General features: G+C 32.2%; 1 protein-coding gene across 1 annotated transcript; it reads right to left on the reverse strand.

Annotated features, from left to right (window-relative positions):
- Nucleotides 1-10,489: 10,489 nt before the first annotated feature.
- Nucleotides 10,490-11,431, reverse strand: LOC127541508 (olfactory receptor 508-like). Its single transcript, XM_051966747.1, has one exon. It carries the CDS (start codon nt 11,261-11,263, stop codon nt 10,490-10,492), a length of 774 nt encoding a protein of 257 aa, XP_051822707.1. The 5' UTR covers nt 11,264-11,431.
- Between the last annotated feature and the right edge of the window lie 9,505 nt (nt 11,432-20,936).

The raw sequence follows: 20,936 nt of genomic DNA on the forward strand, positions 1-20,936 counted from the left end.
TCTATCTGTCTCGATGTATGTGTGCCTATGTATATGAAATATTTCTTTTAAAGACCGAACTATCTTGAAATGTTGACATTTGTTGGTGCTTGGTAAGCTCCAAATAAAATAAATTATCTTGAATATTACTTTTTTCCTGGAATGCTCTTATTACTTTCAATTATAAACTTATTTTTCTTCTTTTCTAAATTCAGTAAGAAAATATATAAAATATTGAGATACTGTTCAGGTCAGAATCTGAGAAAGACCTGAACATAAATACTCATTTATGCATCAGTCAATGGTCTAACACTGTCTTTGTTACCACAGGAAAAGAATTCATTAACTAAACAAAAATTTGTGGAAAAATTGTGGAATAAGAAATTTCCAACACTACTACTTCATTCTTCCTTCCTTGAGGTTAAGACTTCACATCCTACTTTTCTAAGCAAAGAAAGACTCCTTCTGGAATGCCTTTCCCCCTGTTTTTCTACAGTTCAAAATATCTCAAATGTCTCCCATAGTCTACAACAATCTAAAAAAGAGATAGTCCTTTTCCCCGGACCAAGATTTTTACCTGTTCTACTGATCCTACCCCTCCTATTACAACTCTAAATTTTTTCCATTGAAAAACTCCTTTCAGTCTTTAATCTTTTTACCCTTTGATTTTTTTCCTTCTTTCTACAAATAAGCTGAGATCTGTCTAATCCTTTAAGCAGAATCAGGAGATCATTATACACTTCAACAACAATACTACTTGATGATCAATTCTGATGGAAGGGACTCTCTTCAACAATGAGAGGATCCAAAGCAATTTCAATTGTTCTGTAATGAACAGAATCAGTTATACCCAGAGAAAGAACACTGGGAAATGAGTATGGACTACAACATAACATTTTCTGTTATTGTTTGCTTGCATTTTTGTTTTCTCTTCTCAGGTTATTTTTACCTTCTTTCTAAATCCTATCTTACTTGTGCCACAAGATAACTGTATATATACATATATTAATTTAACATATATTTTAACATATTTAACATGTATAGGACTGCCTGCCATCTAGGAAGGGGGTGGAGAGAAGGAGGGGAAACGTTGACAGAAATTTTTGCAAGGGTCTGTGTTGAAAAATTACCCATGCATATGTTTTATATTAAAAAAACTATAATGAAAAAAGAAAAGAGAAAAAAAATTCATTTAACCCTGGTATTCTTTCTTTTTTTTTTTTAAATAATAACTTTTTATCAACAGAATCCATGCCAGGGTAATTTTTTTACATTATCCCTTGCACTCGCTTCTGTTCCGATTTTTCCCCTCCCCTAGATGCAAGCAGTCCTATATATGTTAAATATGTTGCAGTATATCCTAGATACAATATATGTTTGCAGAAGCGAACAGTTCTCTTGTTGCACAGGGAGAATTGGATTCAGAAGGTAAAAATAACCCGGGAAGAAAAACAAAAATGCAAATAGTTTACATTCATTTCCCACTGTTCTTTCTGTCCATCATTTATCAATTGAAACGGAGTTAGGTCTCTTTGTCAAAGAAATCCACTTCCATCAGAATACATGCTCATACCGTATCATTGTCGAAGTGTATAATGATCTCCTAGTTCTGCTCATTTCACTTAACATCAGTTCATGTAAGTCTCTCCAAGCCTGGTATTCTTTCAATTTATCATGCTACATCTGACCTTTCCCAATTAGTTCTCAGGAAGGAAAAAAAAATCTACCCTTGTGGAATTCACCTTCCTCTCCTTCTACTCATTTCTTAACAATCTAATCTGATTTCTAACCCTATCATTCCATTCAAATTATTCTCTAGGAAATTATCAATAATTTCTTAATTTCTAAATCAGAGTATTTTTGTAATCCTCATTTAAATTCTTAAATTAGAAATTGTTTCAGACTTTGTATTTGTGTTAGCATTAGCACCTAGAAAAATGATTGAATAATAGGAGATGCTTTTTTTTAATACTTGTCATTGACTGTTGATCTCTTTGCAGCATATGACAAGGTGGATCATCTACTTTTCGTGAATACTTTTTCCTCATGAGTTTTCCTGACACTGGCTCTCCTGGCAATATCTACCTATCTATCTATGCTACCCTACCTATCTAACCTTTCTTCATCAACCTGATTTGCCAGATTATGGTCCTGGTCCAGTCTTCTAATCACACATGTTCCCTGTACATCTATCTTATGCTCTTTCCTCTTTTTCCATATATTCTTAATGAGTGCATTAAATTCCACTGCCATTAATATCTCCATTCAAATGAATTCTGTCTATATGTCCATCCTTAAACTCTAATCCACACATCACCAATAGTTGGCTATTTGTATCTGGATGTCTTTTTTTAATTTTTTAAAAATTATTTTATGAAGAATTCACACAGGGCAAACGCTCATAAGGTAGTCAGAAAAGGCGATACAAGGACACTCTCAAGGTATCTGTAAAGAACTTTGGAATCAATTATATGACATGGGAGACACTAGACACTCAGGACCACTCAGCATGGCGTGTCCTCATCAGAGAAGGTGCTGTGCACTATGAGCAAAGCAAAACTGAATTAGCCTAAAAGAAACACGAAACACACAAAATTGGAGAAACCCCAGATGTTCACATGGACTATTTGTGTTCAACCTGAGGTAGAGCTTTCTGAGCTCATATTGGCCTGATCAGGCACAGTCAGACACACTGTAACTTGACTCTAACATAGTGATGTCATTTTGGTCTTTTTTGTAAACAAAGGACAACCTGGATGTCTCAGAGGCATTTCAAATTCAACAAGTCTAACAGAGAGCAATCTAAAACCACTTATCTCCTTAATTTTTTATTTCAATTCAGGACTTTACATAGATCTATCTTTTATGCTCATAGTCATAATAATTAGAATTACTCAGTCCCACTATTTAATGTTTGTACATTACTTTTCTCCCATAATGGTTAAAGGAAAATATTATCTCATTTTACAGATGAAGTAACTGTATCACAGAGGTTTAGTCTCTTATCCATGGTCACAATCATAGCCAGTAAGACTCAGATCTGAGATTCCAACCCAGTTCTTCTGACTTCATGTTTAATTTCCTTTCCACTATTATTAACCAATAAATATATGAGTGAAATTCCTCCTGCCAGGCTTCTATTTAAGAAGTGTGTGTGGGTGTAGGGGAATAACATGAGACAAATGCACCTATGTATACACAGAGCACTTTACCTAAGGTATCCTTTACTCAATAATGTTCTATCAGGTACTTACTATTTGCAGGGAATCATTTCAAGATATATGAAATGGCCTGTGATAGATCAGAATTTACTTGCTAATATAGTGTAATAATGCTCCATGAATATTGTTCATTCCAAATATTTGACTTTACTTGGCATTATAAGGAACCATAAATATAAAGATTTTTATTAGAAATGAAAAACAAATAGAGAGTAAGAAAAGGAGAGGGAGAGAGAAAGAGAGAAAAGAAAGAGACAGACAAAGGAAAATGAAGTCAATATAAAGTCTGCCATAGCAAGAGGAAGAGAGATGCCTTCCTGAATTGGACTACAAATCAAAAAATTAGATCTAAGTATTTTTATACTGAAACCAAGAACAGCAGTGGTACCTACTGATGCAAGAAGATGATAACTGTAGACTCCAAGGAATTATTTTTGTATGGCACCATGCTTTATATGCTGGCTTTTGTAGCATTTGGGATATAACCCCTTGAGCATCTTAATAGCAAATGTAACCTCATCATTAAAATGTCATTTGAAATCTACTGGGATGAGGAAAATTACTAACAGATAAATTGTCTGAGAAGTTTTCCAAATTCTCAAGGGTCTTCATTTATTTTTCCTTTATCTATGTTTATCTAAGATTTTTAAGTACTGAAAACAAGATTCAATAGCAACATAGCCAAACTAATATGATCTGCCATGGAAGCTCTCAATGATTGTTTTGGGATCAATATGTTGGGATCAATTGTTTGGGGATCAAAATGTTACTTTACATTTATGTTTTATTTTATTTTTATTAAATTCATGCAAATAAACTTTTCCAAATTTATGTTAAATTCTAAGTTCTAAACTTCCTCTCTTCCCACTTCACTCTAGAGAAGATCACCATTTGATATGTATGTAAATCCATAGTATGTATACTTCTATTTAATCATTAATTTCATTCTCCAGAAGTTGAAATAATTTTCTTTTATAAGTCTTTTGTAGTTGATTTGAGTATTTATTTATTCACAATTGTTCTTCAAATAATATTGCTGTTACTGTGTATACAACATTCTCTTAGTTCTGTTCATTTCACTCTTCATTATTCATAGAAATCTTTCCATGTTTTTTAAAAATTAATCAGCTCTTCCCTTCCACCACAGTAGTATTCCATCACAATAATATACCACAAACTTGTTTAGCCATTCCCCAAATGATGGGCATTTAATGAATTTCCAGTTCTTTGCCACCACAAAGAGAGCTGTTATAAATATTTTAAAAAGTAAAGATTCTTTTCCTTTTTTCCCTTGAGAAACAGACCTAATAGGTATTGCTTAGCTAAAGAGTATACACAATTTTATGATTGGGGGAGGCACAATTCCAGATTCCTCCCAAAATATTTGGATTAATTCACAATTCCATCAATATTGATTGTATTCATGTCAAAATTTTTCCACATTCCCTTCAGTACTTGTGACTTCCCACTTCTATTATTTTAGGCAATTTTTCATATGACTATAAAGTTCTTATTTCTTCATAAAAATTTTCTTTTCATATCTTTTGACCTTTTATCAATTAGGGAATAGTTCGTGTTCCTAAATATTTGATAAAGTTCTTTAAGTATTTGGAATTTGAGACCTTTATCTGCCTATAAAAATGTTTTCTTAATTCTCTACTTTCATTCTAACTTGCTCACATTGGTTTTATTTGTAACAAATTAAAATTAAAGAAAAACTTTTCCTGTAATATAAGTATAATTATCCATTTTACATATCACATGCTTTCTAACTCTTGTTCTCATCAATCCTTCTCTTATCCATAAGTCTAATAGGTAATAAGTTCCATATCCTCTTATTTTTCTTATAATATTTATCTTTATATCCCCAGTTTTCTCAGAAGTTTTGTCCAACTAGTGAATTCTTCTATCAAAAGCTTAAATCTTTAATTTTTTTCAAACACAAAGTTACTATAATCTTTTGAAAAATTATTTATTGTGTGTCTATTCCATTCCACTTACCCATTTTTCTACTTAATCAGTACCAGAAAGTTTTGATAATTATTGACATAACATAGTATAAGATCTTGTATAGGTAAAACTTCTTCCCTTATTTTTGTTCATTAATCCCTTGATATTCTTGACCCTTTGCTCTTTAAATGAATTTTATTTTTTCTAGTTGAAAAAATTTTTTTGCTAATTTATTGGGATGGCTTTGAATAAGTAGATAAGTGTTGTACTTTATCAAAATCTTTTTCTGAATCTATTTAATATAATCATAATAATAAAAACTATTACAATTATTAAAAATTAATCAATTATGTTAATAATTTTCCTAATGTTAACCTACCCTTCCATTCCTGGTATAAATGCCATTTGGTCATAATGCATAACCTTTTAAGACATTATTGTAATTCTTTAATTAGTATTTTATTTGATTTTTGAATCGATCATTTTCTTTCTCTATTTTTACTCTTTCTTGGTAGGCATCTGTATATTTGTTCATAAAAGGAGTTTGAAAAGATCTTTTCTTTGCCTATTCCAACTAATTTAACCCATTCTACTCTGATTTGTCACCCCATCACTTCATTCAAACTATTCTCTACAGTTTCCAATAATTTCTTAATTTTTAAAGTATGATATCTTTGTAATCACTATTTAAATACATAGAATATAGGAATCATTTCAGCATTTTTATTTGTATCACTAGCAAATATAGTAGGTACTAATTAATGGTTGTTGATTAATTTATTCTTGTCCTCTTTACAGTGTGTGGCACAGCAAACCATCCACTACTCTTGCATATATTCTCTTCAGGTTTTTTCATGATACTACCTGTCTTGATATTAGCAATCCTACTATGTTTCTGACATTTTCTTCTCAGCCTCCTTTGGAAGATCATGCTCCAGATGCAGCTTTTTAATTGTACATGTGCCCTACCAGCTGCCCTAAGCCCTTTAATCTTTTTCTATACCTTTTCAACAAACTTATTAGCTTCCATTGCCATTACTATCTCCAATCAAATGAATCTCACATCTATATATTCAACTCTAAACTCAAATCCACGTTGGATATTTGCATCTCAATCTCTCAGAGGCATTTTGATCTCAATAAGTCTTACAGAGAACTCATCTTAACTCTAACATTCACTTTTAAGACCCCTTATCTCTGTAATTTCTTATTTCCATGAAGTGCCTGATCATCCTTTGGGTATCATGGTCTGAAATATTGAAATTAATCTCTACTCTTTTCTCCATCTTCTCTCTCCCATCTAGGCAACTGCTAATTCTTGCCACTTCTACCTCAACCCTGAACACATCTCCTTTTCTGTCTCTCACACAGCCACCATTTTAACTCAAGTCGGTATGTCCTTTCACTTGGATTATTGCAAAGGACTCTTAATTAGAATTTCAGTCTCACCTTCCTCTAACTATCCTGCAAAAAGCTATAGAAATGATTTTCCTATAACACACAGCTGAACATCTTTTCTACTTAATGTTCTACTTGAACATATTCATTATTGCCTTGAGGATGAAATAAGAATTCTTTAGCTTGATATTTAGAATCCTGTGCAATCCAAATCCAGACTCCCTCTTCAGATTAATTTCCCTTTCAGGCATATACTCCAAATTCTAGCCCAATTGATTTGTTGTTTGTTTCCCAGACTGAGAAATCTACCTCATCTCTGTTCCTCTGCACAGAGCATCTCCATGCTCAAAATGCTCTTTCTCTATTTTGCTTCTCAGAATCTCAAGCTTTCTTTGTGCCTCAGCTAGACTACTTCTAGGAAGCCTAATTTCTAAATCTCTGTCCTACCTCAACTTACCTTCTGCTTATTTATTTGCATAAATATTTTATTTCTTCCTCTTCAATAGAAGCTAAGCTCTCTGAGATAAAAGACTCATACATTTTTTAGAGGAAAATAGTGTCATTCTTATTTTATAGCTGAGATAAGTGAGGATCATAGAGGTAGCTGGTAACTTACCCACATACATATTCATCGCCAGTAAGACTCAGAGATGAAATTCAAACCGAATTCTCCTTATTTCAAGTCTAATTCTTTTCCCACCACATCATGCAACAAATATATGAGGAAAAATCCTCAAGTCAAAGGGTCTATTTGGGAAGTGAGGAAATTTCATATCTGAAACCAATTACCCACATATACATAAAGACCTTTATCTACTTTTCCTTACCTAATCATGATCTAGAAAGTATTTACTGTTTGTAACAAGGTTTTAGGATGTATAATATGACCTGTGGCAGATTAAAATTTTACTTACTATTTCTGTAATGTTGCTCTATGCATATAACTTACTTCCAGATCTTTGACTTTATATGGCACTAAAAGGGAGCAGAAACTTGAAAATCCAGATCATGAACGAATCTTGGTCATTTAAATGGGGTGGAGGGAGAAGAGACAGACAGACAGAGATAGAGAAGCAGACAAAGATAGACAGAGATTCATTTAAGCTTCATGTAAAATAGAAATCGTTACAAAGTTTGTCATGGCAAGAGGAATAAACAGACCCTCTCTAATAAGCTACAAATTAAAAATTATATCTAAATATTTTCATAATACAATTAAGAATAGCATCAATATGGACAAAAGCAGCTACACCCAAAGAAAGAACACTGGGAAACGAATGTGAACTATCTGCATTTTTGTTTTTCTTCCCGGGTTATTTATACCTTCTGAATCCAATTCTCCCTATGCAACAAGAGAACTGTTCGGTTCTGCAAACATATATTGTATCTAGGATATACTGCAACATATCCAACATATAAAGGACTGCTTGCCATCTAGGGGAGGGGGTGGAGGGAGGGAGGGGAAAAAATTGGAACAGAAACGAGTGCAAGGGATAATGTTGTAAAAAAAAATTACCCTGGCATGGATTCTGTCAATATAAAGTAATTATTAAATAAAAATTAAAAAAAAATAAAAATAATAAAAAAAGAATAGCATCAATAGTTATTGATGCAAGAAGATGATAATTTTAGACTCCAGGAACTATCTTGCATAGTAGCTCTATATTTGTATTAAATTTAGCAGCATTTGAATTATAAATACCTTAACATTTCGTATCTTAAATATCTTAATTCTAAATGCCATTGAAATGCTATTCGAAATCCACTGGGAAAGGGCAAAATTACCAACCTAAAAATGAGTACTGTGAGAACTTCTCTAAATTCTCAGGTCTCTTGATTTATTTTTCTTTATTTTTATCTGGGTTTTTAAAAACTGAAAAATAAGATTAGAGAATAAAATAGGAAGATCTAAATAATTGTTCTGGGACCAATATGTGGCCATTGTGGTTGTGAATATGTTGACTAGATATAAAAAATTGGTCCTTGTCATTTCATCAGACTCATTTTTTAGACTCATTTTAGGTCATATTATATGCCCTGAAAAAGAGAAGCTTGAAAGGGCTTTCTTTAAAAGACCTTCATATGTGTTAGCCTATTATGTCACAGATCATGCTGGGACAAACTGGAGCTTGGGTAATCAACTGCATTAGACCTCAGTGTTAATTTGTACTCCCCCGCCCCAATCATTCTCCAATTGATGAGCAATTTCCAATTCTTTGTCAACACAAAAAGAATTTCAATAAAAATTTTTATACATATAGATCCTTTTCCTTTCCTTTTGATTGCTTTGAGGCTATAGACCTAGTAATGTTATTGCTAGATTGATGTGTATGCAAAATTCAATAGCCCCTTGGGCAAAGTTTTATGCTGCAATCCAGAAGAGGTCAATCAATTTAGTAACTTCACCAATAATACATGATCATCCCAGTTTTTCTACATTCCCTCCAATATATGCCATTTTTCTTTTCTGTCATATTGACCAATCTGATAATGATAATCTGGCTTCTCAAAGTTATTTAATTTTTCATTTTTTAATCAATTATTATTTAGAATATTTTTCATATTTATACAGATAGTTTTGGGTTTTTTTCTTCTAAAAACTACCTGCTCACATTCATGGACTATTTATCAATTGGAAAATGCCTCATATTCTTATAAAGTTGACTAAGTTCTCAATATATTTGAAAAGTGAGGTCTTTATCAGAGAAGCTTGCAGTAAAATATTCTCTCCCAATTCTCAAATGTCAACTTAACAAACTCAAGAGGGTGAACCATATTGAGATTTCGTAGTACAATAGTGAATTTAGCATACTGATTCTGATAAATGGATATGTTGCAGCTGATATTAAAGAAAAAGGCAGAGATAGTAATCAAGATCACAGAAAAAGCAAAAGCAAAATTAGACTTAATAAAATATTATTAGTGGAATTACATTATACTAAAAAGGGTACATAGAAATGTAAGATCAAAAACTTTTACATTAAGTTTCTTTAATAAAGATTTAATTTATTAAATATATAGAGTATAGACAAGTTAAGTTTATATTAAAAAAAAATAAGAGCTATTCCTTGATTGACAAATGGTCATAGAATATAAATAGGCAGTTTTCAGAAAAATCAAAACTGTCTTTGGATATGTAAAAAGTGCTCTAAATCATTTTTGATTAGAGAATTGCAAATTACTATCTCATACCTATCATAAATAATAAATGTTGGAGGAGATGATGGAAAATTAGGTATACTAATGAATTACTGGAGGAATTCTGGAGAGGAATTTGGAACTATGTTCACAGAGCTATAAAATTATGCAGATCCTTTGACTCAGTTATACAAGTACTAATCTCCATTCTAAAGAGATGAAAGGAAAAGAATAAGGACCTATATGTACAAACATATTTATGGCAACTTTTTTCATGGTACCAAAGAATTGGTAATAAAAGGGATGCTCATCAATTGGGAAATGACTGACCAAGTTGTGGTCTATTATTGTGATGAAGTACGATTATGCTTTGGGAAATGATAAGGTGATGGCTTCAGAAAAATATGAAAAGAACTATATATACTGAAGCAAAGTGAAGTAAAAACTGGCAGATTATTGTGCACAATAGCAATAATGTTGAAATAATGATTGATTGCTGAAGGTGAGGCTATTCCAATTAGAACAATGATCTAAGATAATTTCAAAGGATTCATGGTGCAAAAGGAGAAAATTGTTGAATCCTTAGTGCAAATTAAAGTATAATTCTTTAACTTTATTTCTCTTGCTTTTTTTTGAAATATAGCTAATATGGAAATATGCTTTACATGATTTCAACTTTATAATTGACATAATATTACTTGCCTTCTCAGTAGTTTTGAGAGAGTGAGAGAGATAAAGAGATTTTGAAGCTCAAAATTTAAAAATAAAAGAATGTTTAAAATAAATGGCAAAAATACCTGTATTTAGCTGAATTCATGAAAAAAATGTTTCCTATTCATTAGTTTCCTTAGGGCCCCTTTTACTTCATTGTTCTTTAAACTGTAGATTAGAGGATTCAACATGGGGATCAATACACTGTAGAAAACAGAAATCATTTTGTTCTCATCTGTTGAATAGTTAGACTTAGGCATTGCATAAGTTAAAATAAGCATTCCATAGAACAGAGTGACTGCTGTGAGATGGGAGGTACAAGTTGAGAAAGCTTTGGATCTCCCCTCAGTAGAGTTTATCTTTAAGACAGAAAAGAGGATATACACATAAGAAATCATGATAATGAACACTGTGATCATAAGTAGTAATCCAGCAGAGGCGGGAGGAAGAATTTCAGCAAGATTATCTTCAGAGAAGGAGAGTTTCAAAAGTGGTGAATAATCACAAAAAAAATGATTGATCTTATTGGTTCCACAGAAGGACCGATTCAATAAGCAACCAGTAAAGATCCAAGCATTCACAGAACCTCCCACATAGGATGTGATGAGTAACAGAGTGCAGATCTTAGGAGACATGTTAATGGAATAGAGTAGGGGATTACAGATGGCCATATACCGATCATAGGCCATCGCAGCCAGCAGGAAGCACTCAGCTGCCCCAAAGGTGAATCCATAGCACATTTGGGCCATATACCCTGGCAGAGAGATTAAGGTTATGTCCTTGAGGTAATTCATGAGCATGAGAAGTGTGACAGATGAGGAAATTTCAATATCCACAAAAGCCAAGTGACTGAGGAAAAGGTACATTGGAGTATGAAGTTGGGAGCTAATTCTGATCAATATGATTAAGCTAAGATTACCAACTAATGTAACTGCATAGACACCCAGGAATAACACAAAGAGGATGACACGAAGAGTTGGATCATCTGTTAACCCCAAAAGAATGAATTCAGTCACAGCAGTGCAGTTATTGCCTATTAGACAGAAGAGAAGGAGATTAAAATAGAATACAGGACTAAGATTTGAATATTGAAATATTCTCTGGTCACTTCCTACGTGCCTATAATACAATCTTACCCCATTGCACCATAGTATGTTATAGACATGAATAACTGTTGACCTTAGATACTTAACACTTCCCTGGGCAAGTGATTTAATCCTAATTGCTTTCCCAAAAAGAGAAAATTTTCATTATATAGCAAGAGAAATAAATAATTTTCCATGAAATGAACTACAAATGAAAATGAATACAATTAAAAATGAAAAAAATTGATCCATGTGTTTTTTATAACAAAATAAAGAACATCACAGATACCTATTGCCAGAAGATGATTTTACACTCCAAGGAATTATTTTTGTATGACAGCACTTATTTATGTTGAATTTTGTTGCATTTGGGATATAACCTCTTGAGCACTTTAATAGCAAAAGTAATTATCATTAAAATTTCACATTTAAATATGAACTCCACTGGGATAGGGAAAATTACCAACACTGAGATAAGTGGTCTGAGAAGTTTTCTAAATTCTCAGGGGTCTTCATTTATTTTTTTAATCTAGTTTTATCCAGGATTTTAAAAACTGAAAAACATCTTGAATAGCAACATAGCCAAATTTGTATTATCTGTATGATCTGCCACAGAAGTTCTCAACAGTTCTTTGGAGATCAACATGTGATAATTGTTGATGTGACAATGTTAAATAGGTTTGAAAATTGGTCCTCATCACCTTACTAGATTCATTTTGGCCAGGTATTAATTCATACTGATTAAAAACAATTTATGAAGCTCTAATAAAAACTGCAGATCATAGAAAAGAAGTCCTATTCACAGTGAGGGCAATTATCCATTTGTAAAAGCAATATTGATGGTCTTTCAAGGCTGCTGATAAAAATTTCCCTAGACTATAAGAGCACTTATGACATATGACAAAAAGATTTTTCCAAAGGACATGACATATGCTGAATCAGTTTAGGGTCAAAAGATACGGATCATAGAATTCCTGGTCATGAAAAGGACATGAGGTTGTGTAGATGATTTAGTCTTGTCCCTTCTGTCTTTGAAACAGAAACTTTAAAAGGACTTCCTTATAAAAACTTGCAGGTATATTAACCTATCATGTCATAAAACACGGTACAACAATTGGAGTCTGGATAATCAATTGCTTTACATCTCACATTTATATTTGTATTTTGTTTCAGTATGCTGAATAGGATTTCATTTGAGTGAATTTTATGGAGAAGGGGTCAAATTATGGAAGGAAAAGATAGAGTATTCAATGGGTAGAGCCCTTTCTTGAGCCAGGCAAATTATGACATATAAATATCTAAATCCAGTGGCAGGAAACCAGGAAGGCACTTGGGAAATGTAAAATTTGCAAAAGTCTAGGATATGAGAATATAATCTGTACATATTTAGAGAAAGTAAGGTAAATTCTCAGGGGCATAGCTTTTTAAAGTCTTTTATACATTTTCATTTGAGTGGTGTAGTGCATCTGAAGTTTAGAGCACCATCTCATGACTTGCTTAGATATACTATCTTAGATATATTATGCTTAGATATACTATGGAATATATAATATATTCCAGGGTTATATGAGACTGTTATTTAAACCAGGCAATGATATCATGGACCTTTGAACTCTTTATTTTCTTACTCTTGAATCATATTTGTCAACATATTTTTCATTCTCTCACCTATGCTTACTTTTACAGATTATCTTTAAATTAGATGGTCTTGCAAGTTATTTGTAATATTTCTTTATGCCTCATTATTTGTAAAAGATACATTTATATTTTGTTTTATATTTTTCTTAATGTCATGTAAAAACTTTTTCAAATTTAATTTAATTTTTATGTTAAATTTTAAGTTCTAAACTGTCTTTCTTCCTCTTTTCCCAATTCACAATACAGGCCCCCATTTGATGTGTGCCTGTATTTCAATAAAATTATATTGTACAAAAGTCTATTTAATCAGTTCTTTCTCTAGAAGTGGATGTTATCTTCTTTTATAAGGCTTTTATATTTGATTTAAGTATTTGTAATACTCAGAATTAGTTATGGTTGTGTCCTGCTTTTTAGAACCCCCAAGTTGGGGTGACAAAATGTACTGTGTTGATTAAAATATACGGCCCTAGTGGAGCAGTGATGAGACAAGACTCCTGAGGATGATGGAAAAATGGAATCCATTTATTACAAGGTCTTTTCCCCTTTTATACCCTCATACCCTTATGTAACAAAACAACACTGGGCATGCACTAAGTATATATGTACATACACATGGGACCACATAAACAACTTGCTATTGTACTTAGTTTGCCACCTGGTATCACTCTACTTCAATCACAACCCAGATTGTCACTGCCCCCTGACTTCTTAGGAAGGCTGAGAGCCCTTAGGGGAGATAGGGAGCTGAACCAGACATTGTTAGCAGGTTTCCTCTGGGCTGAAGGGTCTTATCCCTCACCCAGATTTTCCCTACTGTCTGTGACCCTCTACAAGTTACTCATGCTTATTCTTCAAATAATATTGCTGTTACTATATACAACATTTTAAAAATTCTGCTCATTTAATTCATTATTTTGTGCACATGATTCAATGTTTTTCCAAGATTAATCAGCTTCTTATTTCTTACAACACAGTAGCATTCTATTATTATCATATATCACAACTTGTTTATCAGTTCACTAATTGATCTCCATTACGCATCTTTAAAATTTCCAGGTTTTTTTGCCACTACAAAGAGAGTTACTATAAATATTTTAGAATACATATTCTTTTCCTTTTTTTCTGATCTAATAATGATGTCACTGAGTCAAAAAACACACACAGTTTTATAATTTGGGGGCATAATTCTAGATTGCTCCCCAAAATATTTGGGCCAGTTCATAGTTCCACCAACACTGATTGTATTCATGTCCAAATTTTTCCACATTCCTTTCAATATTTGTGATTTCCTACCTTTGTCATTTTAGGCAATCTGGTAGGTATAAGATGGTATCTCAAGATTTTTAAAAATTGTTTTTCTCCAGTAAATAATGAATTAGAGAATTGTTTTCATATAGTTATATAGTTTTGATTTTTTCATTGAAAAATGAACTGTGTATATCATTTTACCATTAGGCAATAACTCACATTCTTATGTATTTGATAAAGTTCTTTACATATTTGGAATACGAGATCTTTATCTGTCTATAAAAATGTTTTCTCAATTTTATGCTTTCCTTCTAATCTTGCCTACTTTGGTTTTATTTTTTTAAAACCTTAATTTAAATTAAATGAAATTACTCATTTTTACATTTTACTGTATTACTTTTTGCTTATTCACCATTTTTCTCCATACATAAATCTAACAGATAATAAGTTCGATGTTGTCCTAATTTTCTTATAATATCTAGCTATATATTTAGGTCACTTATCCCCCTTTAATCTTCCTTGATAAATAATGCCATATTGAATTATACCTAATTTTTGTCAGACTGCTTTACATTTTTCTCAACAATTTTGATGAAATAGTAAATTCTTTTCCTAAAAAATAAATATTTACATTTTCATTCAGAAAGTTACAATAATCATTTGTTACTATTTATTGTATATCTACTCTCCTCTATTCACTTGGTTTTATATTTCTTAACCAGCACTAGAAAGTTTTGATAAATGCTGACATAATGTAGTTTAATATCTCATATTGTTAAATGACATTCATATTTTTTCATTAATTTCTTTGGTATTCCTGACCAATTATTCAAATAAATTTTGTTATTTTTAATTTTTTTTATAATTTATTAAGATGGCATTGAATATTTAGATTAGTTAAGTTAAAATTCTCTTATTTGGTGCCCATGAACAATGAATATTTCTCCAATTATTTATAAAATAATTTTTTTATTTTATTTATACATTTTTATATATAAAATTTTTATTACCACATTCAAAAACAAATATTTGTAACATTAAAAAAATTAACATTTGTAACATAAAAAAAATTCTCCCTTTTTCCTTACCCTCTCCCTTCAGTGAAAAAGCAATAAATTTGATATGGATTGTCATGGAAAATATTTCTACATTATTCATGTTACAAAAGAATGTATAAATATAAATAAATACAAATCCCCCAAAATAAGAATGATAAAGAAAAAATATATTTGTATCATTTGATCATAACCATTATATCATTAGATTATTAGATTTTTACAGGTTGGGATAGTTTCATTTTTGTCACTGGATCCCCTAAGCCTAACACAATGTCTCAGACATAGTATGTGCTTAAGAAACACTTGTTCTTTTGAGTTAAATTCATGAAAAAAATTGGCTTTCAACTCATTGGCTTTATCAGGGCCCCTTTTAGTTCACTGTTCCTTAGGCTATAGATCTGGGGGTTCAACATAGGGGTGATTACAAAGTCGAAAACAGAAACTGCTATGTTCTCATCTGCTGTGTAGCTGGAGTTAGGCATTATATAAATGAATGCAGTGGTTGCATAAAACAGAGTGACTGCTGTGAGATGGGAGGTGCAAGTTGAGAAAGATTTGGATCTCCCTTCACTGGAGCTTATCTTCAGGACAGAAAAGAGGATGTATACATAAAAGGTTACAATAATTAACACTGTAATCACAACCCAGAAGAAGCAGCAGAAAGAATTTCAGTGAGATTACTTTGGGAGTAAGAAAGCTTATTTCTCAAAAATGAGGAATGGTCACAGAAAAAGTGATTGATCTTAGTAGGTCCATAGAAGGATAGTAAGGAACCAACAGCCATTGAAGAATTCACACAACTTCCCAAGTAAGATGTGATGAGTAAAAGAAGGCAAACCCTAGTAGACATGTTTGTGGAATTAAAGTAGGAGGCTACAAATGGGCCATCACAGCCAGCAGGAAGCACTCAGCTATCTCAAAGGTGGCTCCGCAACACATTTGGGTCATACACCCTGTCAGAGTGATTGAGTTTATGTCCTTGAGATAATTCATGAGCATGAGGGGTGTGGACAGATGAGGAAATTACAATATCCACAAAAGCCAAGTGACTAAGGAAAAGATACACTGGAGTGTTAAGTTGGGAGCTAGTTCTGATCAATATGATTAAGCTAAAGTTACCAATTAATGTGACTGTATAGATACCAAGGAATATCACAAAGAGGATGACACAAAGGGTTGGATCATCTGTTAACCCCAAAAGAATGAATCCAGTCACAGCAGTGCAGTTATTGCCAGACATCTGTCTTGGAAAGAGTGCCTATTAGACAGAAGAGAAGGAGATTAAAATAGAATATAGGACTAAGATTTGAATATGTTATTGATGCATTCAGGAAACATTCACTGGTTACTTCTTACATTCCCAGGATACAATCTTACTCCATTACTTTGCTCCTATGCACCACGGCATGTTACAGAGGTGAATAAATTTGTTGCCTCCAATTTTTTTCTGTGGACTAACAATACTGCATTATTTTCCAATTTTGTCATCTCGAGAGTGTGAAAAAACATCTAAGAAGGAAGAGAATAGCTGAATTCCAGCCACAGAAATCTTTCTTAAAATATGCAGAGATTATATCCAAATATGCTGTTCTTCCAACTAGCAACCATTGTTAATTCCTTCCATAGAAAAGGATTCTGCTTTGTAGTCCCTGACTTGTTGAAATACTACCTTCTACAACTGGAGATGTTATCCACCTTATTTTAATTGACTATGAGAAAAGCCCTTGTTTCCAAGAAGACCCTTGTGCTTTAAAATCACAGATGAGAAGTAATAGAAAAATCTGAATTTTATCTTATTTTATTTTGCTCTTGGAACTTTGCATAACTGAAAAGGACTATGATATACTACATATTATTAGCCTGAAAAGTTTCCCATGGAAAGATATACTGTTGCTAGGCATAAAAAGTTAAAGCATTTGTTCAACCTCTTGTAACCATATCTCATTTACACATTGCTTCTTTCTATTGAAGATTAGCTGAACAAACTGAAATAATAAAGAAGTGACAATTTATTGTGTTGTAAGAAGTGATGAGTATGACTGTTTTGGAAAATATGGAAACATTTTTATTAGCTGATATAGAGTAAACTTAGTACAACTAAAAGAACAATTTATGCAACAACTACAAAAACCATGAGAAGGAAACCATTTTGAAAGATCTCATAAAATAATAACACATCATGTCTTCAAAAGGCTGATGAGGAAATATTAGCTGCTTCTTCTTGGAAGAGACACGATAGACTAGAAGTACAGAAAGAGACACTGCATTCTCAGACTTGGCCAAGCTGTTGATGTATCTTATTTAACCATACAAAGATCATACATATGGTTCTACAATGAATTAGTACAGACAGCTTTATGGTATGAGTGAGGGGAAGGAAAAGCAAAAAAAAAAAAAAAATCAAAATGCATAAGAGAAAAAGGGAAGAATAACTTTATTATGTATATGTATGCGTATGTGGGTGTATCGTTATATCTGAAATATTTCTTTTAAAGACCAAGCTATCTTAAAATGTTGACATTTGTTGGTTCTTGGTTAGCTCCAAATAATATAAATTATCTTAAATGTAATTTTTTTCCTGGAATATTCTTAATGCTTTCAATTTTAATCTCAACTTTTTTTTTAATTCAGTAAGAAAATACATGAAATATTGAGGTGCTCTTCAGCTCAGAACCCAAGAATAGCCCTGACTATAAGTGCTTATTTATGTTTCTATGATCCAACTCGTACTTTGTAACTACAAGAAAAAAGGATGCCAAAAAAAGGATGTCTTAATTAAAAAAAGTTTGTGGAGTACTGAGTGAATTTTCCAATACCTACTATATTTCACTCTTTCTTCTGAAGATAGGACTTTACATTCTACTTTCTTTGAGAAAAGAAATGCTGTCTCAGTGGGATCTCTTTTCTTTCCTCTTTTATAGTTCAAAATTCCTCAATATTATTCCCAATTGTCTTTGCAACAATCTCTGAAAAATAGATAGTCTTTTCCCCCAGGACCAATTACTCTACCTGTTTCACAGATCCCTCCCTCTTATTTCTAAACTTTCTCCATTTAAAAACTCCCTTTCTATCTTTAGTCTTTTTATCTTCTTTCTACAGAAGGCTGAGATGTGCCCAATCCTTTAAATCATTCCATTTAACCCTAGTATTCTTTCAAGTTATCTTACTATAGCTCACCTTTCCCAATCAGCTCTCAGGAAGAAAAAAAACATCCTTGTTGAGTCCATATCCTCTCCACCAAATGATTTCTTAACACAGTATAATCTGGTTTCTAATATCATCTTTCCAATCAAAACCTTCTTTACTAAGTTATCAGTAATTTTTAAATTTCTAAATCATAGTATTTTTGTAATCTCCATTTAAATTCCCTACAATTGTTTCAGACTTTCTGTTAGCATTAGCCCTTAGAAAAATGATTGAATAATAAATAGTAGATGTTTATTAAGTACTTGTCAATTGATTGATTCTTGACCTTTTTGCAGCATGGGATGAGTGGACCACCGACTCTTTACTCTTCATGAGTTTTTCTGTCACTAGCTCTCCTGCTAATAATATTCCTCCTACCTACCCAATTTTTATCAGCCTGATTTGCTAGATTATGAGCCTGGTTCAGTCTCCTTACCATACATGGTATGTAATAAGTAAAATCTGTCTTTGATCCTCTTTTTATCTTCTCAATCAGCTCATTAGGATCTACTTAACCTTCATCTTCATCAAAAAACAGTCCCTTCCTTCCAGAAACTCACATTCTAGTGGGAGAAACACCATGTAAATAACTAGATGCTTACAAATTATAGACAGAGTAGATAAACAGTAATCATAGAGAGGAAGCTACTTTTAGCTAGAGAGGAAACACCTTGCAAAACATGGGATTTGAGCTGTCTCAGAAAAAAGCCTGGGAAACTGACAGTGGCAGGTACACAAAGCATTTCAGGTATATGTGATAACCAGTTCAAAAGACATAGAAGATGAAGTGTCATGTATGGGGAAAGGCAAATTTTTCAATGTAGCTAGTTTGTAATACAATGCATAGATGGAAAGAACACATAAGACTAGAAAGGAGGAAAGAGACCAGGGGGTGAAGATTTTTATTTTTTTAAATTATTCTTTATTTATGTCTTTTATTTTAACCTGACAATTTTTTTTTCTAGTATCTTTCCTTCCTCACTCCTCACAAAGTAGTATACCAAAGAAAAAAGAATAAATTTCTTTAGGTTATATTATGTCACTAAAGTAGTTCTTAATTTTTAAAAAAAGTCCCCACATGTGCCCCAAACACCACTTTTGTGTTAGGAAAGAACTGTCAACAAAAGATAAAGCCAGTGATTGAGAGATGGCTTAACAAATTGTGGCACATGAACATGAATACTACATTAATGCAGAAACATAGAAAACTAATATAATCTGATAGAGTGATAATAGCAGAGTCAAGAAATAAATACATAAAATGATTATACAATGTAATGGAAAGAACAGTGCCCACCCCACACCACCCCCATAAATTAGGAGAAAATTAATGCTACAAGATTTTTAAAAACCATCATGGACCCAAAAAAGAATAATGAGAAGACATATTTCTCTATGCCTTTGCAGAGATAGGCGTTCCATGTTTATGGAACATTACATGTATTTTCAGACTTTTCCAATTAATATATAAATTCACAAATTTAATACAATAAATAACAATGTACTTTTTCTAAGCCCCATTTATTTGTATCACTTCATCATAACCATTTTATCAGTAGACTATTAGATTCTTATACACGGGGCTATTTAACTTTTGTCACTGTATCCCCCAAGCCCAACACAGTGCTTGACACATAGTATGTACTTAATAAATATCTGTATTGGTAGAGCAAAGGTTTAATGTCATTTGCATAGAAGCAATTTTGAAGGGAGAGAGAAAGAGACAGACACACAGAGAGAAATAGAAGAGAGAGAGAGAGAGAGAGAACAAATAAAATAAAATGAGATAAATGGAATTATATTGTGAATGTAAATGAGATGAGCTCAGCCATCTTGATAGCAGAATGGATTAAAAACCAGAATGCAAAAATATACATATATATACATACATATTTATATATATATTTACAACAGACACACTTGAAACAGAAAGATAACAGTTAAAATAAAGGGCTGGAGCATAATCTAATATGTTGCAGCTGAAGTAAAAAAAAAAAGGCAGGCATAGTAATCAGGATCAAAGGCAAAAGCAAAGATAGACTTAATTAAAATATTATTAAGGAAAGTACATTATACTTGAAAGGGTACCTAGAAATGTATGAACAAAAACGTTTACATTAAGTTTCTTTAATAAAGGCCTCATTTCTCAAATATATATTAAGTATAGACAAGTCAAATTTATCCTAAAAAAAATAAGAGCCATTTCTTGATTGACAAATGGTCATAGAGCAAAAATAGGCAGTTTTCAGAAGAAGAAATCAAAGCTGTCTTTTGACATGTGAAAAAATGCTCTAAATCACTTTTGCTTAGAGAAATGCAAATTA

The sequence above is a fragment of the Antechinus flavipes genome, chromosome 6 (assembly GCF_016432865.1).
Source record: "Antechinus flavipes isolate AdamAnt ecotype Samford, QLD, Australia chromosome 6, AdamAnt_v2, whole genome shotgun sequence".
NCBI classification, from domain to species: domain Eukaryota; kingdom Metazoa; phylum Chordata; class Mammalia; order Dasyuromorphia; family Dasyuridae; genus Antechinus; species Antechinus flavipes.